Source organism: Natrix helvetica (genome assembly GCF_964273705.1).
Source record: "Natrix helvetica genome assembly, chromosome: 5".
Taxonomy (NCBI): Eukaryota; Metazoa; Chordata; class Lepidosauria; order Squamata; family Natricidae; genus Natrix; species Natrix helvetica.
Genome location: NC_138551.1, coordinates 59,038,294 through 59,060,712, shown reverse-complemented (window position 1 = coordinate 59,060,712; position 22,419 = coordinate 59,038,294). Strand labels below are relative to the sequence as shown.

Genomic DNA, 22,419 nt, shown 5'->3' with positions numbered 1-22,419 from the left:
TTTCAGAAGTGTTTCTTTCTATTGTGCATGTTTTTTATGGTGTTGATAATCAGTTTTACTTGAATATGGAAACAGCTTTGATGACGGCATGGAGAAGCCATTAATTAAAGAAGGGAAATGACAACTTAGTTCTAGGAAAGGTGAAAGAAACCCAAAATAACTCTGTCTTTATTCTATTCAAAATGGATATAAGCAAAAGAGTTGACATAAAGAAGGTAGGGAATGTAGTCTTCACAAAGATAGAAAAATGGTGCATTGCTTAGATGATAGTAACAAGATCCAGAAGAACAATAACAAGCTAGTATAAACTGGTAATATGAATTTCAACAGGAACAAATGAAAAGTCCTACATTTGGGCAGGAAAAAAAATCTAAGATGTGTACAGAATGGAAGGACCATGCTGTGGGTGGGGCATGGAAAAGATATCTGGGTGCCTTGGTAGATTTCTAGTTAAAGATGAGGCATGAAATTGCAAAAAGAAAAGTGTTATCCCAGCCTGCATCAACAGAATTATAGCATCAAAACTAAAAGAAGTCACACTTCTTAATTATGTGTTCATCAGATCATGTACCTTAATATTACATTCTGTTCATGTTCCTGCATTACTGCATTCAGTAAGACAGTGAAGCAGAAGGTAATTAAGATGGTACGTACTCCTGAATTTTAAAAAAGAAATGGTTGAAGGCATTGTGTATGTTTAGCTTGATAGAAAATGAGGGACATGATAGATGTCTTCCAAAATCTAAGGGGCTGTTTTGTAGAAAACAGGGCAGAACTGTTCACAGATTCTAGAACCAGGACAAGAAACAATAATTTTCAGTTAAAAGAAAACAGATGCTGATTATTTCATGAAACATTTCCTAAAAGTATGAGTTATTCAACAATGGAATAGACCACAGGAGTTGATGGATTGTTTCATGAGACTTGTTTAAACGTTCTGGTCGCCACGATGTAAAAAAGATGTGGAGACTCTAGAAAGAGTGCAGAGAAGAGCAACAAAGATGATTAGGGGACTGGAGACTAAAACATATGAAGAACGGTTGCAGGAACTGGGTATGTCTAGCTTAAGAGAAAGAAGGACTAGGGGAGACATGATAGCAGTGTTCCAATATCTCAGGGGTTGCCACAAAGAAGAGGGAGTCAAACTATTCTCCAAGGCACCTGAGGGTAGAACAAGAAGCAATGGGTGGAAACTAATCAAGGAGAGAAGCAACTTAGAACTGAGGAGAAATTTCCTGACAGGTAGAACAATTAATCAGTGGAACAGCTTGCCTCCAGAAGTTGTGAATGCCCCAACACTGGAAGTCTTTAAGAAGATGTTGGATAGCCATCTGTCTGAAACGGTATAGGGTTTCTTTCCAACTCTACTATTGTATTGTATTGTTTTGTATTAAATACTGGGTAGTAGGACATGGTAGTACTCCTAATCCTACTACTATTTGTTTTAGTCCTGCACCAGGCATGAGATTGTAGAAGTTCATCTGTAAATTCCATTCAATTTGTTACATTCTAAGATTACTGTATTTAAAATTCATTTAATACATCTTGATTTGTTTCCACATTCTTTTCAACCTCTTATCACAAAAGCTATATTGGCCTTTTAAAGTGGTTTTTACATGCCTTCTGTGCTTGCCTACTTTTCAAAAGTTATTCATATCATTTCCCCTTTTAGCCTAGCATTCAATTCAACTCAGTACTTTTTTCTTTGATTTGTAAATCTTCTAAAACTAAAGAGACTTTTTCTCAAGTCTATATGCTCTACCCTGATAAAGCATTGGCAATATGTCATCTCAACATCTTACAGTCTCTCAACTTTTCATCTTTTTATTATCAGTTATTTTCAGAAAACAGCTTAATAATTGGCATGTTTTAATAAGTTAAAGTTGCACCATTGAATAGCTTTTGAAATAAAAGCAAAATCAATGTGAATTACCACATATATATGTATCAATTGTCAAAAGAGGTGAACTACATATATTCTTTATACTTAGATTCTGCAATCAGTTCTAAATAATGGTCATCATTACTTTTTCTTTTAAGGTTTCCAAAACCTATAACATCATACAACATGCTTAATAACAAATTTCCTATTTCTCCTTTCTATTGGAGTTACAGTAGAAGGGCTACAATAGAGGGTGGTGTAAAGAAGAGGTCTAGTTTGGAGCTGCTCCATGGAAAGAAGAAGCAAGTCATAATCCTGAAGCCTTTATCTGACAGTTCCCATGAGAATGCGATTAGACTAGAAATATTTTTGAAAATATGTGGTCAACCATAAAGACACCACATTGGCCTATGCATGAAATTGCTCTGGTTCCACACACACACACACTTGTTTAAATTGTCACCTTGGTTTAGGTAGCTTAAAAAATGTACATAATTTTTTTTTTAATCCAAATGCATTTTCACAGCAGAATTGGCCAAGCAATACACTCATTGCATTCATGCATTTAGTTTAATGTGTATTCTCAATATTACAGGAAATTTACCTACCCATTTTTCTGGGACATTTTGGCCTAAGGATGTTAGTATCATGTCCAAGTTCCCATGACACACAGTGATTTTTGTTCCATAAACATCTTAATCCTGGCCCAGCAGTTTTACAAAGATCTTCATCCCTGAATGCTTCACAATTTGGAGGTTTGTATACAAGGATGTCATTCAACAAAATGCTTGAAAAGCCTCCAAATATATACATGGACCTATCAAATAAAATAAAATAATAATGTTTTTCTACAAGAATAGATATCAAAGTCATGAATCGGCCTTGTTTTCATTCCCTTTTAAAAGTGCATTTGAATGCACATGTACATTTTTACAATTACTATAGCTAATAAGTTCATTTTTGTTGCCCCTTGAACCCATTAGGACCATTTTATGAAACTGAGCAACTAGTTGATAAATAAATTCTTCTATTTTTCAGAGGAAAACAAAGTTAATCAGAGGAAAAGACTAAAATCAGCTTTACACATCCTTAAAATTTAAACCTGCCAGTTAAAAATGGAAGAAATGGGATAAAAAAAGATAACCCTGTTTCTCCAGTAATAGTCTTAAGTTACGTAGACCTTGAACAGGTGAAAAAAAAATCCAAATGACACCTACAAACAAGTTCACTCTTGACTACATTCAGAAATTAGAATAATATAACTAACTATATGAGAGGCAGAATCTAATAGAATTAAGAATGACATCATTTAGGTACTTTTGTAATTTCTAATAAAAATAAATTCATTCAGGTCCTTCACTAGGTTATCTTGAGCATAGTTTTATCCAAGAGTGTCTCTTTTTTCCCTTAAGTCAACATGGCATTAAGCGTGTGAATTTAAAATTCGCAAGATGGCTATTTAAATATAAGAATATAGAAAATTAATGTAATGATTTTTTACCATACTCACAATTTTTACATATTACAACATATATGATGCACAATTGAACAATATTACATCTAAGTGTTGATCATTTAATATAGCATTTGAAAATCTAAGTCAAAACAATGGTTCAAAGCAATTTCATCAATATAAAATCAATTCAATATGATATACAGAATAAAGTAATTCTAATAATAAAATAATAAGCTGATCAGAGAAAAATTATATGTGGAGATTAAGAAAGGCAGACAAGCTATGATTAACACCCCTTCTCATTTGTCTTCAAATCAGGCAACCAAAAATGAATGGATCGAAGTCACACAGGGGGACTCATACCTGTATCAATGCTCACCGGGACCACTGCAATAAACTCTACCTGGAGATGCTTTTTAAGATTCCATTCAGAAACTGCAATTGTTTCAGAATTTGGCAGCTTTACAGGATTCAGAGTGCAATTCAAAGCATTGGTGTTAATCCTAGTTTGGCATCTTCAGTACCAACTTCTCCTGTCTGAAATGCTTACCCGTAAGTAAAGTAGTTTGTTGTGACCCATTTTCAAAAAAGTAAATGGGTCTTAGATACAGAAATGTGATCTTCTTTTTTAGTTAATGATATTGCTCCAAAACAGAATTGTTCTTGGGATAGGTTAAATGTGATTCTGCCTAAAATTTATGCAGGACAAGTAATCCTCAATTTACAATCAGTCATATAGAGACCATTCAAAGTTAAGATGACTCAGAAAAAATGCTTTTATGATCTGTATAGAACTTCTGGATATCATGTCTCATACTCTTCCCCAAGGTCATGTGATAGTGATCTTGGTTCTTGAGAGCCTGTTCACACTGGGACTGGTTGCCAAGAGGGTCATGATCATGTGATCATCCTTTGCAATTTTCCTGCCAGCTTCCCCAGATAGAGAAGGGAAGCTGCTGCCACTTGCCGAAGGACAGTCCTTCCCTTCTATGCATGGGTGCGGGGGTGGTGGGGGAGAGAAATCCTTTGTTGGGCTGCAAAAATAAAGCTTCAATCTTTGCTTCTGCAGCCCAGTGCAGAGGTTTCCTTCTGTGCATGGAGGGGAACTATTTACCCTCCTTTGGCACACAGGTTTTTTTGTTCTGTCTGCTAAATGTTTGCTATTGGGAGAACTGGGTTTAAAATAATTTAGCAAAGTGATCATGTGGGCATCTCACCGCTTCACTCAATGTCTAAGATATTTTAATCTTCAAGTTTAATTTCAGTCTTATTTATACATTTCTTTTTACAAGGTTTTTCAATCATTATACTTTATTTGTAACAAACACTTGGTCAAATGAAGTAGTATTTAAATTTAAATAAATTAATTACTAATACTGAAAGTATTCATATTTTACAAGTTTTGATTTAAATGGACACTCAGTATTGGCTTACATGGTAACCAGACAATAATTCATATTATTCATGAATTCGGCACCTTTAAACAATTGATATATGTGTTTTCTTTTAGCCAATGTTGAGAAATACATTACCCATTGCTGACAATTGCAGAATGACCAAATCTGTTCACATCCCTATGAAGACTTGGTTTTTGAAGAATTTTCCATTCATCACAAGCTAATAAAAGAAGAGAATATAATGTGCTGTTACTAGACTTCAGTATTAGCAGAAAGTGTAATAATTACAAAACAATCAAAATCTCTCGCATCACAATGAAATTAAGTTGAAATAATTTTCTATTATAAATAATATAAATATATAATTATAATTTTCTGTTTATAAGCCTTAGAAAACATATCTTAATATATAACAATTGAATATATTTCTCTACAACCTTTAATTATTTTAAATATTACATATTTTACCGACTGTATTAAACTCATTGTAATCTAGTCTATCCTCCAAGGTAGATCAATATTATTATCTTACAGCAGACATATTATCTGCCATAAAATGTATGAATGAAATCCTTGGGAGCAAACATTTCATTACCCATCAGTGCTAGGATGGGGTTTGCTCCATGTTTATATACAGTAACTTACCCTGTCAATGTTGCCAAGGTATCGATTAGGGTATTATTGTTTTATTTGTTTGCCTCGTGTTAATTCATGCTTATCTGGGTTTAGGAGTAGGGAAATGGGCTTTTTGTTGGTTTCTGTCTTCTTTAGTTTCATTATGATGTCTTTTGAATGGTTTGTAAATGGTTTATCTCCATGTGTTTATTGATGGCCGATTAGTCTGAATTCCAAATCTCCAGGAATATGCTAATATTTTTGAATTAGCTTGGTCTAGGATGCTCATAGGTTTCCAGTTGAAATTATGATTGAGTCTGAACATTTGTTGTGATATTAAGGAGTTTTCATGGTGTCTTCCGACTGCTAGGTGGCCTTCATGGATCTGCTCTGCCAAATCTTCTCCCTATCTGTCCTATAAGAGGACAGTTACAAACCTTATACTGTATGTTGTAGATGACTTTTGTTTTTTGTTCTAGAGACTGGATCTTTCAGTTTATTTTGGATGTTTTTCTTGGGGTTCTATTGTCATAGTGATTGTAATATTAGGCAGTAGTATCACTGGCCATTGCAAGTTGCTTGCTATCATGTTGTGTTTAATATGTTTTACCGTTTATGCAATTATACTGCTATCATTTTCTAAGCATATTTTTCTTGAATCAATATTAATATATAAATATATATTTCTAGAAAGTATTACCTGATGTTCATGTTTATATTGCCATTCATAACTGTTTCATATCTACTGAACTCTATACAACTATATAGTAATCTGATCTGAAACCAATTTGTCATTATGCCATGCCAGTATGGACTGCATGGTTTATCACTATGTTTGTTATACTGCAACTCCTTTCAGAGAACATTAATAATGTAGCATCTACTTTGGATGTGACACAAATTTTATATATAATCCGCTTCTGTACAGACATGTAAAAAGCATTGCACTAGTTGTCTCTTTAAGTATTCCTATTCAGTTTTAATCTATTTACCTTTTTCATTTGAGGAATGTGAAAATAGAACTGTTTTCTTCTGGAATGTTTTCTATATACAGCTTTATGCATGATGACACTACTGATACTCTAGTAGGTTGCTGCAGACATGCTGTTTGCAAGCTGCAATACATTTCTCCTTTGCCCTACAGGATTTGCACTAGAGATTTTGCCATTGCACAAGCAATTATAAACTTTACAATAATCAAAGTCAAATTATCTTTTTGCAATTGTTTCATAATTATATTTTAGAATGCTGCTCTTCATCATATCATGTACAGTACAGAATAAAAAACCTTGTTTCCTGAGATAGCATCTTATTTATGGATTTCAGCTTGTCATTCCTTCTTTTCAACATTGTTGAAATACAACGTTCTTAAAACTTTGCAAATAATGTTTCATTTGTCTATACGTCATGGACCAGAATATCACTGTGACCAGTTTTCAGTCATATTTCCAGCATCAAAAATCAGTAGCTGAATCTTTCTGGTATTATTAGTGTTTAGAATCCTTTTGACACCATCCAGTTTAAACTTTCCCAGAACCATTAATATATGGTATATTTAACACCTTCTAATGATTCTATTAGCAGTAATTGGAATTCCACTTTCATATCTTCCATCATCCTAAGTAAATGATACATTCCATATAAAGTTGTGAAAATCACTTGAAAGAATGATTTGTTCTAAGGATTTCCATGAATGAAATATTAGTCCTTATAGCACAACACCCAAAGGATTTAGCATGTCTTTGAGAATATTTGCAAATTTGGTCAGGTTACTTTACATTTCAACCTGACATATTCATATTTTCACTTGTAAAGGAATATAAAACAGAACTTTGGAAAAGAAGGGGAAGAAACAAAAACTGAGCCCCGAGAAACAAAATCATCAAGAACTTGATTTGATTTTGACTAGTATAAAATGATAGAGAAATTCTGACAGGTTTTCAAGATTCCGTCACTGTCTACAACATAAAGTAATACAGATAGTACTTGACTTATGACAAGTGAATCCAAAATTTCCAACCCTAAGCACAACAGTTAAGTAATTTTTGCTCCATTTTACCTTTCTTGCCACAGCTATTAAGTGAATCATTGCAATTAAGTTACTAATATGGTTAGTTAAATGAATCTGGCTTCCCCATTGGCTTTGCTTGTTAGTGGGTTGCAAAAGTAATGACCCTGGGACACTGCAATTGTCATAAATACATGCCATCTCTCAATCATCCAAATTTTAATTACCCAACCATGTGGATGCTGCAACAGTCATAAGTGTGGAAAAACAATCATTAAGTCACTTGTTTCATTGTCACTGTAACAGTCACTAAACAAATTATTGTAAGTCAAGGACTTCCTGTATACCTGGAATCTATGGAGTGTCAGTTTTCTGGTCTAATTCTTCAAAGCAGAGAAGTGTTAGTCTTTCAAGAATTGTTTCATTCTTCCCTATTGCATATTAGACAAAGTCAAGAATATGTTTATCAACATTTTCCATTTCTCAGAACTGAGTTGCTGTTTCTTCTCCCTTAACAGTTCATTCATTAATTTACCAATTTAATCGCTACATTCCTTTACATCATGGGTCCCCAACGCCTGATCCACAGCCAGTTGGGAACTAGGCTGCGCAAGCAGCCAGCGTGCGTGCGAGCTTGTGAAGCTGCTTTGTGCAAGCAGTGCACGCAAAATCATTCCATCTTCCTCCTGCCACTGACAGTCCGCAAGCCAGAAAGGTTGGGGACCACTGCTTTACATCATTACAGCTGCATCACAGCATTGTTGAAAATGTAGTTATGTCCCTAATGGTTTTCATAGTTCTAATTTTCAACATGCATATAAAGCTATTTGTTTTACTTAATGTTTACTTAACATTAACTTAATGTTTTCGTTCTTACTAATACTTTATCAAAAGAAAATACTTGAAAATAGAAGCTGTATTATTAACAGCTCTCCTAAAAATATTAGCTGATTATATATAGAAAGTAGCACTTCATCAGAATCATGTATTAATCTTTCAGGTTCAAAAACATAACATAGAATTTTCATATGTTCCATAAACTTGCCATGACTACTATGATTCTTGATAATGCACTATTTTGCTGCTAGTACTTAAGCCTTAATGAGAAATATCAAAAATCTTTGGCAGAAAGGAACTTGAAGGAAAAGCCTTTAAAAAATCACAAAAGAGGAATATTACAATAATAAAATAGTGAAAGGATGCCAATCAAAGTGGAAGAAGGGAATAACAATAAATGTGTATTTCTCATATTTGTTTTACAAGAGTCTTGATAAAATGATATTATGGACTGGAAAATAAATAAGACTGAATAATTATGGATTGATTGTATTTCAGATATATTTTTCTCATGGGAATAATATAAGGAATAAATATCTCAGCAGCTTGTCAATTATTTGATAAATTCTGTTCAATGTCTTATAATTCACTTGGATCAAACTGCTTACTAAAAGCATTTGAACAACTAAATTGTACAAGAAGAGAAGCCTGCAGCTAAAAGACCTGTATGCCATTTATTGTAATTTGGTCAAGGGTAGAGCAAATCAGGGTTTTTGTTCTTTTCCCCCTGGGAAAGTGGGCTTTAGTTCTGAACAAAAATCATTATTAAAAGCTAAGTTTAAGATAAGGAATCCTTGCAGCCTGTAGATATAACTCCTTTTTTGCTCATGTTATTTGTCAAACTGGCAGGTCTTTTCAATATACTACAGAAAGAAAAAGAATCATGTTACAAGCAGGCTTTCTTATCTTCTTTAGTCTTCCCAGTAATGGCTAAACATTGAACAAACTTCTGGGCTAAAAAGTCATTTTGCTTAGTTTTTGAAAACTCTTAAAAATAGATTTTTTAAAATGAAATATATATTCATTCATTATCAAGTGTAACTATTTCAAAAGAGAATGTATGCTGTACTTAACGGTTTTAATTTGTCCTTGCTTGGAGTAAACGGTGGAAGCACATAAATTATATCTAAAGACAGACATTTATAATTAAATATATCATAACAAAAGCATCTGAGATATAAAAGGGTTAGTATGTTTGGCTCTAGCCTCATTGATCAAAGTGACTTCAGGGTTACCCAACTGTTCACAAATACACATAATTCTAAATGCTATTGATACAGAAATTGCATTAGAATGAAACACATGAAGATATCTGAGTTTCACTGTAAATTTTAAAAAGAAACATTTGTTTTGTTACCAACCAGCCACCCTCATTCAGATAAGCATTTAATGTTTCAAATTACATGGGGAAAAAAAACCAAATAAAATACTAAAATTTGAGATGATATATGGAATCTTTGTCTCTATCCAAATAAATCTGAGAAGAAAAAATATTCTTTTAATTGCCTTTCTCAGTAAAATATGAATTTAGCTTCATATTTTAAATAACTAGCAACGTATTTTAATTCCAGGCATAACATTGATATTAAGAATAGTGTATTAAGTACTCTTAAAAGAAATATTTAATTTTGCTAACTGAATGAAAGAATTATGATTTTTTTGCTATTGGATCTGCTTTCCTAATGACAAAAAATAGCAATTAATGGCTTTGCAATTGCTACATTACATTTTGGAAAGCATGTCAATATTTTGCTCAAGTGACTGTATTTAATTAATACTCACAAACATATACGTATGTGTATACATAAAATGTATATGTATAGTCACTGTCAATATGAAAAAGTCAAAAATAGCTATGAAAGTCATTTGGATGACTTTGGGCCTGTCACTCTCTCTCATTGCAAACCACCACATTGGGTTGCTATTATAGGGGAAATAGGAGGAGGAGGTATATTAAATATGTTCCCATCTTGAGTTGTAAAATAATAAAGGCAGGATGCAAATAAATAAATAAAAATGCTACATGATCAATAAAAAAGCTATCTGACATTTTGTTTCTTTTTTCATTTTCATTATTTTCATTATTACTGAGAATAAATGCTGTAATATCTCAATTTGTTTTTATTTGAGAAATGTGGCTTGATATTAATAAAATGAATTCTACTTACAAGTAACAATGACACTACTTACAAAATAGCACTTTTCCCAAAAAGAAAAAACCACTCAACTTTCATTTCATTCGGTTCAATATAGTTAACTGCATTATATTCTACAGCATTCTAATTATTGTTAAGACTTACCGTATTTTTCAGAGTATAAGACGCACTTTTCCCCCCTAAAAGAAAGTGAAAATTTGGGTGCATCTTATACACCAAATGTAGCCCTGCTTATACACCAAATGTAGCCCACCCACGGCCACCACCCTTTGGCCTCTGCTTCCCAGCAATTTGCCTCCTTGCAGCAAACAGCAAACAGTCAGTTTCAGCTTCAACCCAGCCTGATTAGCACAAGCAGCTGATTGTCGACCTCTTAACCTACTGCCACCAGTAGCCTCCCACCGTCCAGTGCGATCCCACAGAGTTGGCCTTCTCAGGGTGCCGTCGGCCAGGCAGTGTTGGCTAGCGACCCCCAGGGGGAGAGCCTTCTCTGTGAGAGCGCCTTCCCACTGGAATGAGCTGCCCCCGGAGCTTCGCATAATCCCCGACCTCCGGTCCTTCCGACGTGCCCTAAAAAGTTGGCTTTTCCAAGGCCTGGCCTGGAAAATAAATGATTGATTTAATTATTAATTTTAATCTAATTTTTAAAATGTTATTGTTACTATTAATTGGGTTTGTTTTTGGATACCCTATCTAATTTCCTTTTTAACTTTTGTAACATGTGTTCTTTTTCAATGTTGTACGTCGCACTGAGTCCTTTGGGAGAAGGGCGGCATAAAAATCCAATAAACAAACAAACAAACAAACAGACAATATCAGTTTAGCTACCAGGCTTAGCACTCCATTTTGAATTTGAAAATAGCCTCTAAAAATAATTCAGCCCATTCTAGCTATTAACGCTTCTCTTTTTGATTTCATTTTAAGAGCTCTAAGTTTAAGTCACAAAAAACCAAGTATCCTGAAGGAAGTGTCATCGCCAAATAGTCCTCATTAGGACCAGTAACTGGGTCTTTAAATGGCATCATCATTATGGAAAATTGTGACTGTGCCTAGTTTTCTTTGCTGTATAAGCCTGTAAAAGTTATAAATGCAAGGATTGATCACCAAGTTACTTTTTCATCAACATTGTAGCAGCAACAGTCACTGCACAAGACCATGACTAAATGTGAACTACCTGTAGTGTATGTAAAGTGTTTTACATTCTAAACTTTCTGGGTTCAAATTCCTGCATTTCTCATTTTCTGGGGAAATATTGGATGTGTCATCTCGGTGAACAATTCCTCCCACAGTAATCAAAGCCTCTATTGGCCATAAATAATATAAAGTATTAATAAAATATGTGTAAGTCTAATGTTCTCTTAATTATTCTAGCTTTTTAATTAAGTAGATTAAGTAGAAAAGAAAACTCTGCTTTCTTTTGATATATGCTCATATAGAAACTGAAAATTTCATTTTCTATTATGCTTAGGTTCAAGAGATATACTAAGGAAGTGTTTTTAATTTAGGCTCTAGGAATAGCACAGAAGATTAAACTCACATGTAATTAATCTTCATACAAATATTAAAATTAGACAGAAATTGCATCTGTTTCATTTATATCATATCAGATTAATAATGCATGGGAAATGAGACTGCTAAAATTATAGATAATATGTTAAGTGTTTTAATTATTTAGGAAAGGAGATGATATAGCATTACAATTTAGAACCAAAGCAGACTGTAATTTTTATATTTAAAAATAACAATCAGTTTCTGCAGTCCTAGGCTTATATTCATAATGCTCTCAGTGAATACACAAAGTTGATTACAATTTCTACATTATATGACAAGAAAATATAACCATTAAAAAAGATCTGTTGAAGGAACTCACAAACTCTACATATTTTAATTTAATGCTACAAATAAAAATTACTGCCTTTAAGCTATTGATATATTACTGTATTAAATTATTACAGACCTCTGTAATAAAATTGTAGTCATTGATATAGCTACTAATATAATTTATACCATTAAAAGAAGAAATAAATGCATTAGTTTAACGTTGCACATTTTGTGGGGGTTATGTATAGGATGAGAAACATTGAAGAATATATATCTCTTATTTGCCATAATTTCAGAAAAGTTATTATTTTTATCACATATTGCTATGTCTTCAATCACATGAAATCATAACTGTCTATTAAACTAGGACAGATGAAATATAAAAATAATTCCCTCTATGAATATTGGAGATCTAGTAATATATTTTTTCTCTCCAAATCAACTGGAGAATATTTTTTAAAGCTAACATTACTATGTTGGGAAATGTAAAACTAACAAGACAACAGTGCATAACCTGACGTGTCCCCTTCTTACCCCCTTTTAGTTTGTTGTATAAATGTGTTCAAGTGGTATTACAAAGATAACTTTGTTTATATATGTAAATTCATTCTGACTTTTTAATGCCTAAATTTAGGAAATTATTATTATATTAAGAATGATATATTTAAAATGGAGGACCAAAAAGGCTGTTCACTCATCCCTCTGACACAGAGACTGAAATTGCCTTTTCAGTAATGTGGACTTGCTTTGGTTGTAGTCTATCTGATGCCATCTTTTGTTCTTTGTTCTTATGATTGTATTATTGTCCTCTGTCCCCTTTTATCTGTGAACTGCACAGGATCTCTGAGAGTTCAGCGATGTAAAATAAATAAATATAAACTAAATCAAGACCCTTGAACTTTGAATATTGTAGAAAGAAATTTGCTGTCAGAGGCATCTCAATTTTCTATGTACTGATCAAACTCAAGAATTGAAATGATAAAAATGTGGCTTGTCTTAGAATAAAAATATGATTATAAATATTCATATTTATGAAGAACATTTATAGAGTAGGTTATTGTATACGTTTTTATTGTTACATAAATTATACACTATATAGTATATACTGTATTAAATTTGGAGTTCCAAACTTTCAAACATTTACTATTATACCTACCAATGTCATAGGCCAGGAAATCAGCAGAAAAACACTTCGCACCGTTACTTAATGAAGTATCATTATGAGTGTTTCCACCAAAAATTAACATTGCTCCATTCATCAAAACAGCCGAGTGGAGATATCTTGCAAAGCCACTCTCTTTTAAAATTGTCCTGTTGAAAAAAAGGTATATATAAGGCATTAAGGGGAGAAGGTGATTTGTGTGGAATAACTATAAAGTAAACAATATTTGTTTAGCCACAGTACTAGCAATCACATCTGTTTAAATACACAAAACAAATTTCAAGAATTATATTATGAATAGTCTTGAAACTGGCCAAGAAAGAAACATGAAACTATTCATCCTTTTTTTAAAAAAAAAATCTTATTATCCTTGGGACTTTTGGAGTCAAAATATAAAATATAATACATTTATATTAAAATATGAAATAAAATATGAAATATAATTTATGTGACTTATTTTTGCAAATCTAATATTTTCTCTATAATTTTAAGGACTTTTTATAGGAATATTTACACATCTGAATTCATATACATCAATTTTGATGGTGATATTTGATAATTTTTCTAATACCACCCCTGAGTGAACATATAGAGGACCTTAAGGCCTGAAAACCACATGCAGTAACAATGGATCTTCTCTGTCTATGCTACTTTCAAATAATTACTATTCTAAAATCTCTTAATGAATATTGTTACTAATCTTCTGTCCTCCAGTTATAACAGTGCGAATGAGTCTTTTATAGCTTACTTTCTGATGGTGGTATCATGCAAATCCAGATGAATTACCACTTTAAAATTATAGCAAATCACAAAGAATCCATGTTTTATTTTAATTTGGTTTATACATTATACATGAAGCCTGAGATTTTAGTAAAAATTTCTTGATCAAATTGATCAAAGATGATTCTCTGCTCACTGTTTTCTACACTCCTCAGTATATCCACCCCATGTGAATTAATATTTCTCACAGTTCTGTCCAAGAGATCGGGGGATATTAAGTTCCATACTGTAGAATGATTTTGTTTCTATTAATACATATATATGAAATCTCTGATCCTCTGGACAGAGTGATAACATTTAGGATATTAGAGTTGATGTTTAAAAATATTCAAAATATTTAGCAATATCAACTATTATCTCAGAAAAGAAAACAGGTTGAATCCTATTGCTAGAATACTATTGTTTTCTTTACGGAGTAAAAACAAAGCAAAAAAAGCATGTCAGTATCAAATTTAAGCATTCATATAATGAATAGCATTCATTTGTTAATCAGTTAACAAAATGTATGATAATATAAACATATACTACAGGGGTGGGTTGCGGCAGTCACTATAATAAAAATTGTTCTGCGCATGCACAGAAGCAAAAACAAACGCTGCCCAGAGAACCAGTTCGGGGACATGGCAGGCCTGGGTCATTGCCGGTCCAAGTGACCCAGGCCGCTAAACCACTACCGGTTTGGCTGAACCATTCCGAACCGGTAGGAACCCACCACTGATATACTATAAATATATAGGCACACATATTCATACATATATTAAAAAGATTTACCATGTTCTAGTGTTAACTTCATATTTGTAAAGATCATCAACCAATCCATATTTATTACTGGGCAATGCTTTGTAGCCTCCATGAACATATACAGACTTTGTTGTATCATCGTAGACACTGGTATGGCCATATCCACCTTGTACTATTGCTCCTTTTGTTTCTGGTACAAGCCAAGAATTTGATCCTAAAATATAACAGAATAATTATTAATGGAAATGTAATATAAATGCATTCCTAATTTACTAATTCCTATATTATAATCAACATGAGAAAGCAAGAAATACATTTTATGTTATTGTTTATATTTTATTCCCAAAGTTAAGTCAAATTTGTTGAACGTTGATGTACAAAAGTACATACAATATCAAAATTATCAACAGAATATGAACAGTGTCTTAAAAATGATATTCTAAATATGATCTAAAAATTCAATCAATTCAAATTGCATACCCATTTCAAAATTATATCAAATAAATCAATGATATATCATTGATATCTATTATCAAATTAATAATCAATACATGTTCTACTGTTGGAATGTTTCAATAAATCTCATGGAGAAAATCTAATAAAATCCTGACAAACTTTTTAGGCACTTTGGCAGGTTTGCACATAATTTGAGGGTGAGCCAGTGGACAAAATCTAAACCAAGCATTACAATGTAAGGCATCTGGGATGGGATGGGATAAAATATAAATGGAGATGATGGAGATAGATACAACTTTTATTGTCATTTTTACTATGTGTGTGTGCGTGCGCGCGCGTGCACATTTTGAACACATATTAGAAAGAGGAAACTTGACAGTTCACTTGGTTGATACTATATGAAACAAAACTGCAACTGAAACTAGACAGATAAGGTGTCATTACCAAAAAATGAATGTCATGATATGTATGCATAAGCCATATTGTGATTTTTTTGGTTCTGGCCTAATCCGCTGTCCAAATCAGCCATGGCAGTTTTTAAAACAAGAAAAATCAGAAATTTTATCATGCCTTAATATGTTTATTTACTAAGTGTAAGTTTATAATTAGAAAAAGAAACTAATATTAAAACTTTTCCAGATTCAATTCTATGTAAACAAGTCTAGGAATCTGTGTTAAGAAATATCAAACATACAATCCATCTTTATCATCACTGTTGTTCTTTATTTTTGTTTTGTGCAATAAATAATGATCATTGATCTTTTGTGTGTTATGACAAACTAATCACCTAATTTATTTTTCAGTCAGATTAAAAAATAAAGGCACTGCTAACTTTTTCAGCTAAATTTAATTATATCACTTCAAAAATGTGTTTACTGTTCTTCAAGCACCTTTGGGTATCATGCTAAAGCAAATTTTTCTTTCTGAAAGTTTTCTTTCAGCTTCTCTGACTATTGTTAATACGATGGCATTCATGGACCATCTAAGAATCTTTGAAGTGAACAGTAGGAGACCTATATGGGTGTTTTTATTAACTCGCACCATAACGTGTTTCTGGACAAATCCACAAGAAAATTTATTTTCCTTAGGTTTAGTAAGACTACATACATTCTGTAACAGTCACAGTGTGAGTCTCGGAAAAATACATAGAATATTATTACTTTTCTTTAGCAAAAGAAACAGTGTTTTAGTATCTTTAGAAAATTTTGAAAAACAATTTCTACTGCATAGACTGGTTTCAATTAGTAACCATATGGTCTGCTCTCATTGTCAAAAACTTCTGTAGATTAAAAAGAAAATAAGAGCTGTATTGGCTTTAAACAAACACTGCTCTCACCATTCCTCTTATGAAAGTAATATGGTTCCCTCTGCACTCCCATGGAAACTTCATCAAAATGTCTCAAAGAAAAAATAAATTAGAGAAATGTAACTTTAAGTTTAATTTATTTTTGCAAGATACTCCACAACTCTTCTTCAGTTTCATCCTTGTAGGGTATATAAATCAAAGTGGTAATTGTATTATTGTGTATATTGTTTTCACCTGTTGAATTAAATCTGTTTAAAGCATATAGATCTTGCTTTACCTGAATAATTGGTGTTTGGGAATCAGAGTAATAAGAAGATTAATGCCACTATTGAAACCAAGGGCTTTTACAAAACCAGAGGACTGGAAGGGATCTGGAGGTTTACTATCAAATAATTGCCCATTATAGGAATCCAAAGACAATCTAGACAAATAACTGTCTAACTTTATTTGATGTTCCAATGAAGGAGAACCCATGATTCTAAGAGGCAGATTGTTCCACAGTTTAATAGCTCTTGTGGGCAGGAAATTACTCTTTACTTACAATTGTCTCTCTGCGAAGCTTCCATTCATCGTTTTTTATCTAACCATCTTCCTGTCACTGCCTTCAAATATTGGGGACTGTTAACTCTCTCCTAGTTTAGTCTTCTTTAAGCTAAACAATCCCAGTTCCTTTAACCATTATTCATAGAACTTTGCCTCCAAGTCTCTCACTATCTCTTAGTCTTGTTTCTGATCTTTCCAGAACCCTTTTTTGTAAAATATTAACAAAAACTGGAAGAACAGTCTGACCGGTGTAGCATAGCACAACTATCACCTTCCATGATCTCAAAAATATATCTCTATCGATACAGCCAAAGGTATCATTGGTGTTTTCAGAATATGTAGCACCCTGTTGACTAATCTTCCAACTCTGTTATTTGTCTACGAGGAAATCCAAGATTCTTTCTGCCTTTCTAGCAGTTTCCCAGATAATTATGCCAATCTGATTGGTCTGCAGTTGACTGAGTCACTTTTCTCCTGTTTTCCTAAAAACCCAAAAACATTAGCTCTTCTTCAACTTTACGGCACTTCCCTGTACTCTAGGATTTCTCAAAGATTATGATAAGGCACATCTGCCAGCTTCTTAACATCATGGGATATAATAAACAACAGTTGGTACAAATAGGATTATTTGTGTATCCATGGATCAGACCTGTAAGTGTCATGCCATATTATTTCTACAGGAGTTGCATTGTTTACTATCTTGATTACAACTGCAATTCAGAGTGCTTAAGCCTTACATAGTTTAGGATATATGTAACAAAAACAAAAGCCTAATAAGAATCTCTATTCATTGGTACATCTGGCAGGAAGGAATATCTAAGTATACATACTCTTTGGGGGTTTCTACTTATGAAATATCTAAACCCTGGAGGCAAGGATGGTCTCACCGCTCATGATGTTCTAGAAAGAAAATCTGATTATTCAGGAAAATCTGTGTAGGACTAGTCTATCGAGAGATACACAATGCCATGAATGAATGTTACAACACAATAGCATAGTTGGAAGGGACCTTGGAGGTCTTCTAGTCCAACCCCTGCCTAGGCAGGAAACCCTATACCGTTTCAGACAAATGGCTATCCAACATCTTCTTAAAGACTTCCAGTGTTGGGGCATTCACAACTTCTGGAGACAAGCTGTTCCACTGATTAATTGTTCTAACTGTCAGGAAATTTCTCCTCAGTTCTAAGTTGCTTCTCTCATTGATTAGTTTCCACCCATTGCTTCTTGTTCTACACTCAGGTGCCTTGGAGAATAGTTTCATTCCCTCTTCTTTGTGGCAACTCCTGAGATATTGGAACACTGCTCTCATGTCTCCCCTAGTGCTTTCTATTAAAACTAGACATACCTAGTTCCTGCAACCGTTCTTCATATGTTTTAGTTTCCAGTCCCTTAATCAACTATGTTGCTCTTCTCTGCACTCTTTCTAGAGTCTCCACATCTTTTCTACATCATGGTGACCAAAACTGAACGCAGTATTCCAAGTGTGGCCTTACCAAGGCATTATAAAGTGGTATTAACACTCCATGTTATCTTGATTCTATCCCTCTGTTGATGCAACCTAGAACTGTGTTGGCTTTTTTTGTTGTATGGGGATACTTTTTTTTATTCATACAACAATGTATTCTTTATTGTATTATTGATTTTAATTCTTTATTCTATTTGACTTGGGAAATATTCAACTGTTAAGTGCAATTAACGCAGTATAAAACTCAAATTATTTTATGAAAGAAAACATACAAAGTTATACTATTAAGATAAGTGGTTGAACTTCCAGTTCAAAACCATAACACAATAATAGCAGGATTTAAAATTAAGAGCATGACTACTGTTCAAACATTTTTATTTTCTTAACAGGGTCAAACTGTCATACAAAAACAATATCTATTACTATTCAGAGTTTTCCAATCTGCTTTCTTTGTTGCTTTGTTCCAAAACTCAGTTTGTACTTAGAGTCACCATCTGGAATTTTAAAGTTTAAAATCATTCAACTGCTGTAGGTCTAAAGATAAATCCTGTACAGGAATTCAGGAAAACATTGTACAAAATGCATTAAACCTTAATGGAATAAAACTACAGAAATAAAATGAAACATAAAAATGATCAATCTAAAAAAATAAACTACAAAGTAGAGACAAGATTCTGCAAACTAAACCTTTGTAAAACAAATGAATACTTACAAAAAGGTCCACCGGCACTGGTAATAAAAAAACTCTTAGCCACAATTCTTAAATGTCAAACTCTACTTTCCTGTATTAGTGTGATTAATATTTGATGCTGACAATCTATTATCATTGTAAAGAAATATACACAGTTGACAATAATCCTGAATAATAATAACTGCTAACTATGCAATTTTTTTGCCATTACTAATAGTTTAAAGCCATGAACTGAAATTTATTAAAATGTGCTTTGGAGTAGAATCTATTTTACAATTTGTTTACTAATACATATATTCTATAATATTTTTAAAGAACTTATACATCAGAATCAAGTCCTAAATTTCAACTTTAGCCCTAGTAATAAACTATTCAGTAGACAATGACATTTTCATTTCTGTTGTTAAATGAAGCAGAAGTTAATTTAGCCAACCATGTATCTTCCATATAATGCTGCTTGGAATTCCTCCAAGGACACTACACTTAGCAATATAATTTTAACAATGTTAACTATTAATGAACACCATAGTACCACAATAACAAGTTACTTGTGGCATGATTCTCACGATGTTCTTATTTTTTCAGTATTTAGCAATGAAAATTAGAACTATGCATGTTCTGAAAGTGATTTAGAAGAAGCACTTCACGTTGTATGTGAATGAAGACCTCTCTACTATTCATTAAAGCAATCCAACTTTTCTCAGGTTTCTGTATGAGCTTGAGAAGATCCTATTGTTTTAAGAGCTATATTATCTTTAACTAGTAGTTTTGTTAAATATTTTTTACAAGCTCACCCCAAAGCCTGAAAAAAGCCACATTGCATTAATGAACAACAGAGAAGTAATAAAATTGAGTGCTAGCACATTAAAAACTGTATATCTTCAGCCTTTGAGTTCAACTCTCTCTGGCATGGAAGAATTAATGGTCCAATATTTGTTCTTGACTTTTTCAAGTACAGAATTCCAGTGGGGATGTTAGACTTGTACTCACAAAAAATGTATCTAATATTAACATTATTGGAAATTATACATCTCACTAGTATTAACAGTAGATTTTGTGCAGAATATTTTATATTAATAATATAATTCATTATTTAATATCAACGCAGCAAACTTTATCTCAAAAATATTACTAAGGGCTTATACTACATCTAAAAATCACTGCAAACAATGCTATCAGTTTTTAGTATTCATACTTGGATGGACTATAAGACCTATAAAAAGAAAATAAAAAGGAGCTGCATGATGCCCACCTGTATATTACATTAAAAGTGCAGCAATAAGTTTTTGTGTTTTTTTCTTTTAACAACTAAGAAATCAGTTATTATTTCCACAATGTTAAGGCTTCCTTTCCCAGTTACAGTGTAATCAATCATTTCCCCAATTTACCACTGTGGGCATGACCAGAGAGTCTTTTTTTTAGTTCCATAAATTGGAGATAGGGGAATTATCTTTAAACCGTAGATGAGAAGGCATAATCTCTTTGCACAGATAAGCATCTCAGTGCAAATATCACATTTTCACTTACTTCCTCACATATGCTAACCAGAAAAAGATGGATAGATTCATGGCTGCAGTCTATGTCTTTAACCTAATATACAGCTTGTCTCTTAAAAGCATAATAAATACATATTGTGGATGTTATTCTTGATGGACAAAGCGAATCTTCATATTCAGAGATAATACCCATATGAATAACAGATGCTAGAAGAACAACACTAGAAGAAAGTTATCATGGTATGTTTACGGGCATTCCAAAGGCATCTAATTTGGCCATTGGGAGAAGCAAGATACTCAATTATATGAAACTTTAGTTTCTTCTGATGTTGCTTTTTTCCAATAATTTACATTGTTAGATCATATCTTTTTTTGTCTCAGCTTAACTATAAAATGCACTTATTGCTGTTCATTATTCTTATTTCTATCAAAGGTTTTGATAACAATCTTTAAAGCGCTCCATGGCTCAGGACCTAGTTACTTGCGGGATCGTATTCTGCCCCATACATCCCTGCGACCAATCCGCTCGCACAGAGAGGGCCTCCTCCAGGTGCCGTCCACTAGACAGTGTCGGGGGGTGGCGCCTAGGAGTAGAGCCTTCTCTGTGGCGGGCCCAGCCCTGTGGAATGACCTCCCTCCGGATATTAGGAATACCTCTGACCTCCGCTCCTTTCGTATTAAGCTTAAGACCCACCTATTCCAAGTAGCTGGCCTGGCTCAACTTTGATCTAACCATATCGCTCCTGACGGGTTTTTAATTGGGTATTTTAATTATATTTAATTATTTAGGGGTTTTTTAATCACTGTATTCTAATTGTTTTTTATTCATCAGCCGACCTCCTCCTTGTGTATGTCTCGGTATATGTCTCTGTTATATGTTTGTTTTGTCCACATATTTATTTCATATGTTTCATTGTACGCCGCCCCGAGTCCTTCGGGAGAGGGTGCGGCTAAGAAATAAATATTTATTTATTTATTATTTATTCTAAAATTAGGACACTACAGCATTCAGGCAATGACTGCAGACAATCCGGCTAATGAACAGACAATTACTAGTATTTAGTCAATTTAATTGTTATAAAAAGATAATAACTGAAGTTTAAATTATGCTTATTGGTACTGGCTATTGTCATAATCCTGCTTACTTAAAAATGAATCATATATGACTCATTGGAATAAATACTGCAGCTATCAATTAGATTTGAAAGTGTCCTATGCACAACTTTAAAAAATGATAAATACCACAGAATTTTATAAAGAAATACAATTCTTTATATCTGCATTATATAATACAGAAGAATTCACTTCAGTATTGTTACAATAAAAAATGTTGTCTAGAAAAAAAAATCCAGTAAATTACTGACTCTTTTTTGCTCAGAAATGAGCAAAATTGGAACAGTAGTGCATCCTGCTGGATTGTAGTGAAACTGCGGAGTTCAAAATTGTACAGTATTATTAATTAATCATAAAAGCACAATTTATATCTTCAAAAATACCTTTAAATGATATGAAGGGTGGTAAAAACTGAATTATTTCTTTGAAAGTTAAGGAGGTGGAATCAAGTATGTTAATGTCAGTAATATTACGTTTCCATGGATTTCATGGTA

The 22,419-nt window shown here is 32.9% G+C and overlaps 1 protein-coding gene across 1 annotated transcript in view; it reads right to left on the bottom strand.

Annotated features, from left to right (window-relative positions):
• The window catches only part of ATRNL1 (attractin like 1), a 536,103-nt gene that overhangs the window by 442,436 nt on the left and 71,248 nt on the right, over positions 1 to 22,419 (bottom strand). Inside the window, exons 9-12 of the mRNA XM_081954366.1 lie at positions 14,886 to 15,069; positions 13,329 to 13,483; positions 4,871 to 4,955; positions 2,491 to 2,699 (exon numbers count right to left, since the gene is read on the bottom strand). Coding sequence (XP_081810492.1) covers positions 2,491 to 2,699; positions 4,871 to 4,955; positions 13,329 to 13,483; positions 14,886 to 15,069 — 633 coding nt within the window. The remainder of the gene's footprint in view (positions 1 to 2,490; positions 2,700 to 4,870; positions 4,956 to 13,328; positions 13,484 to 14,885; positions 15,070 to 22,419) is intronic.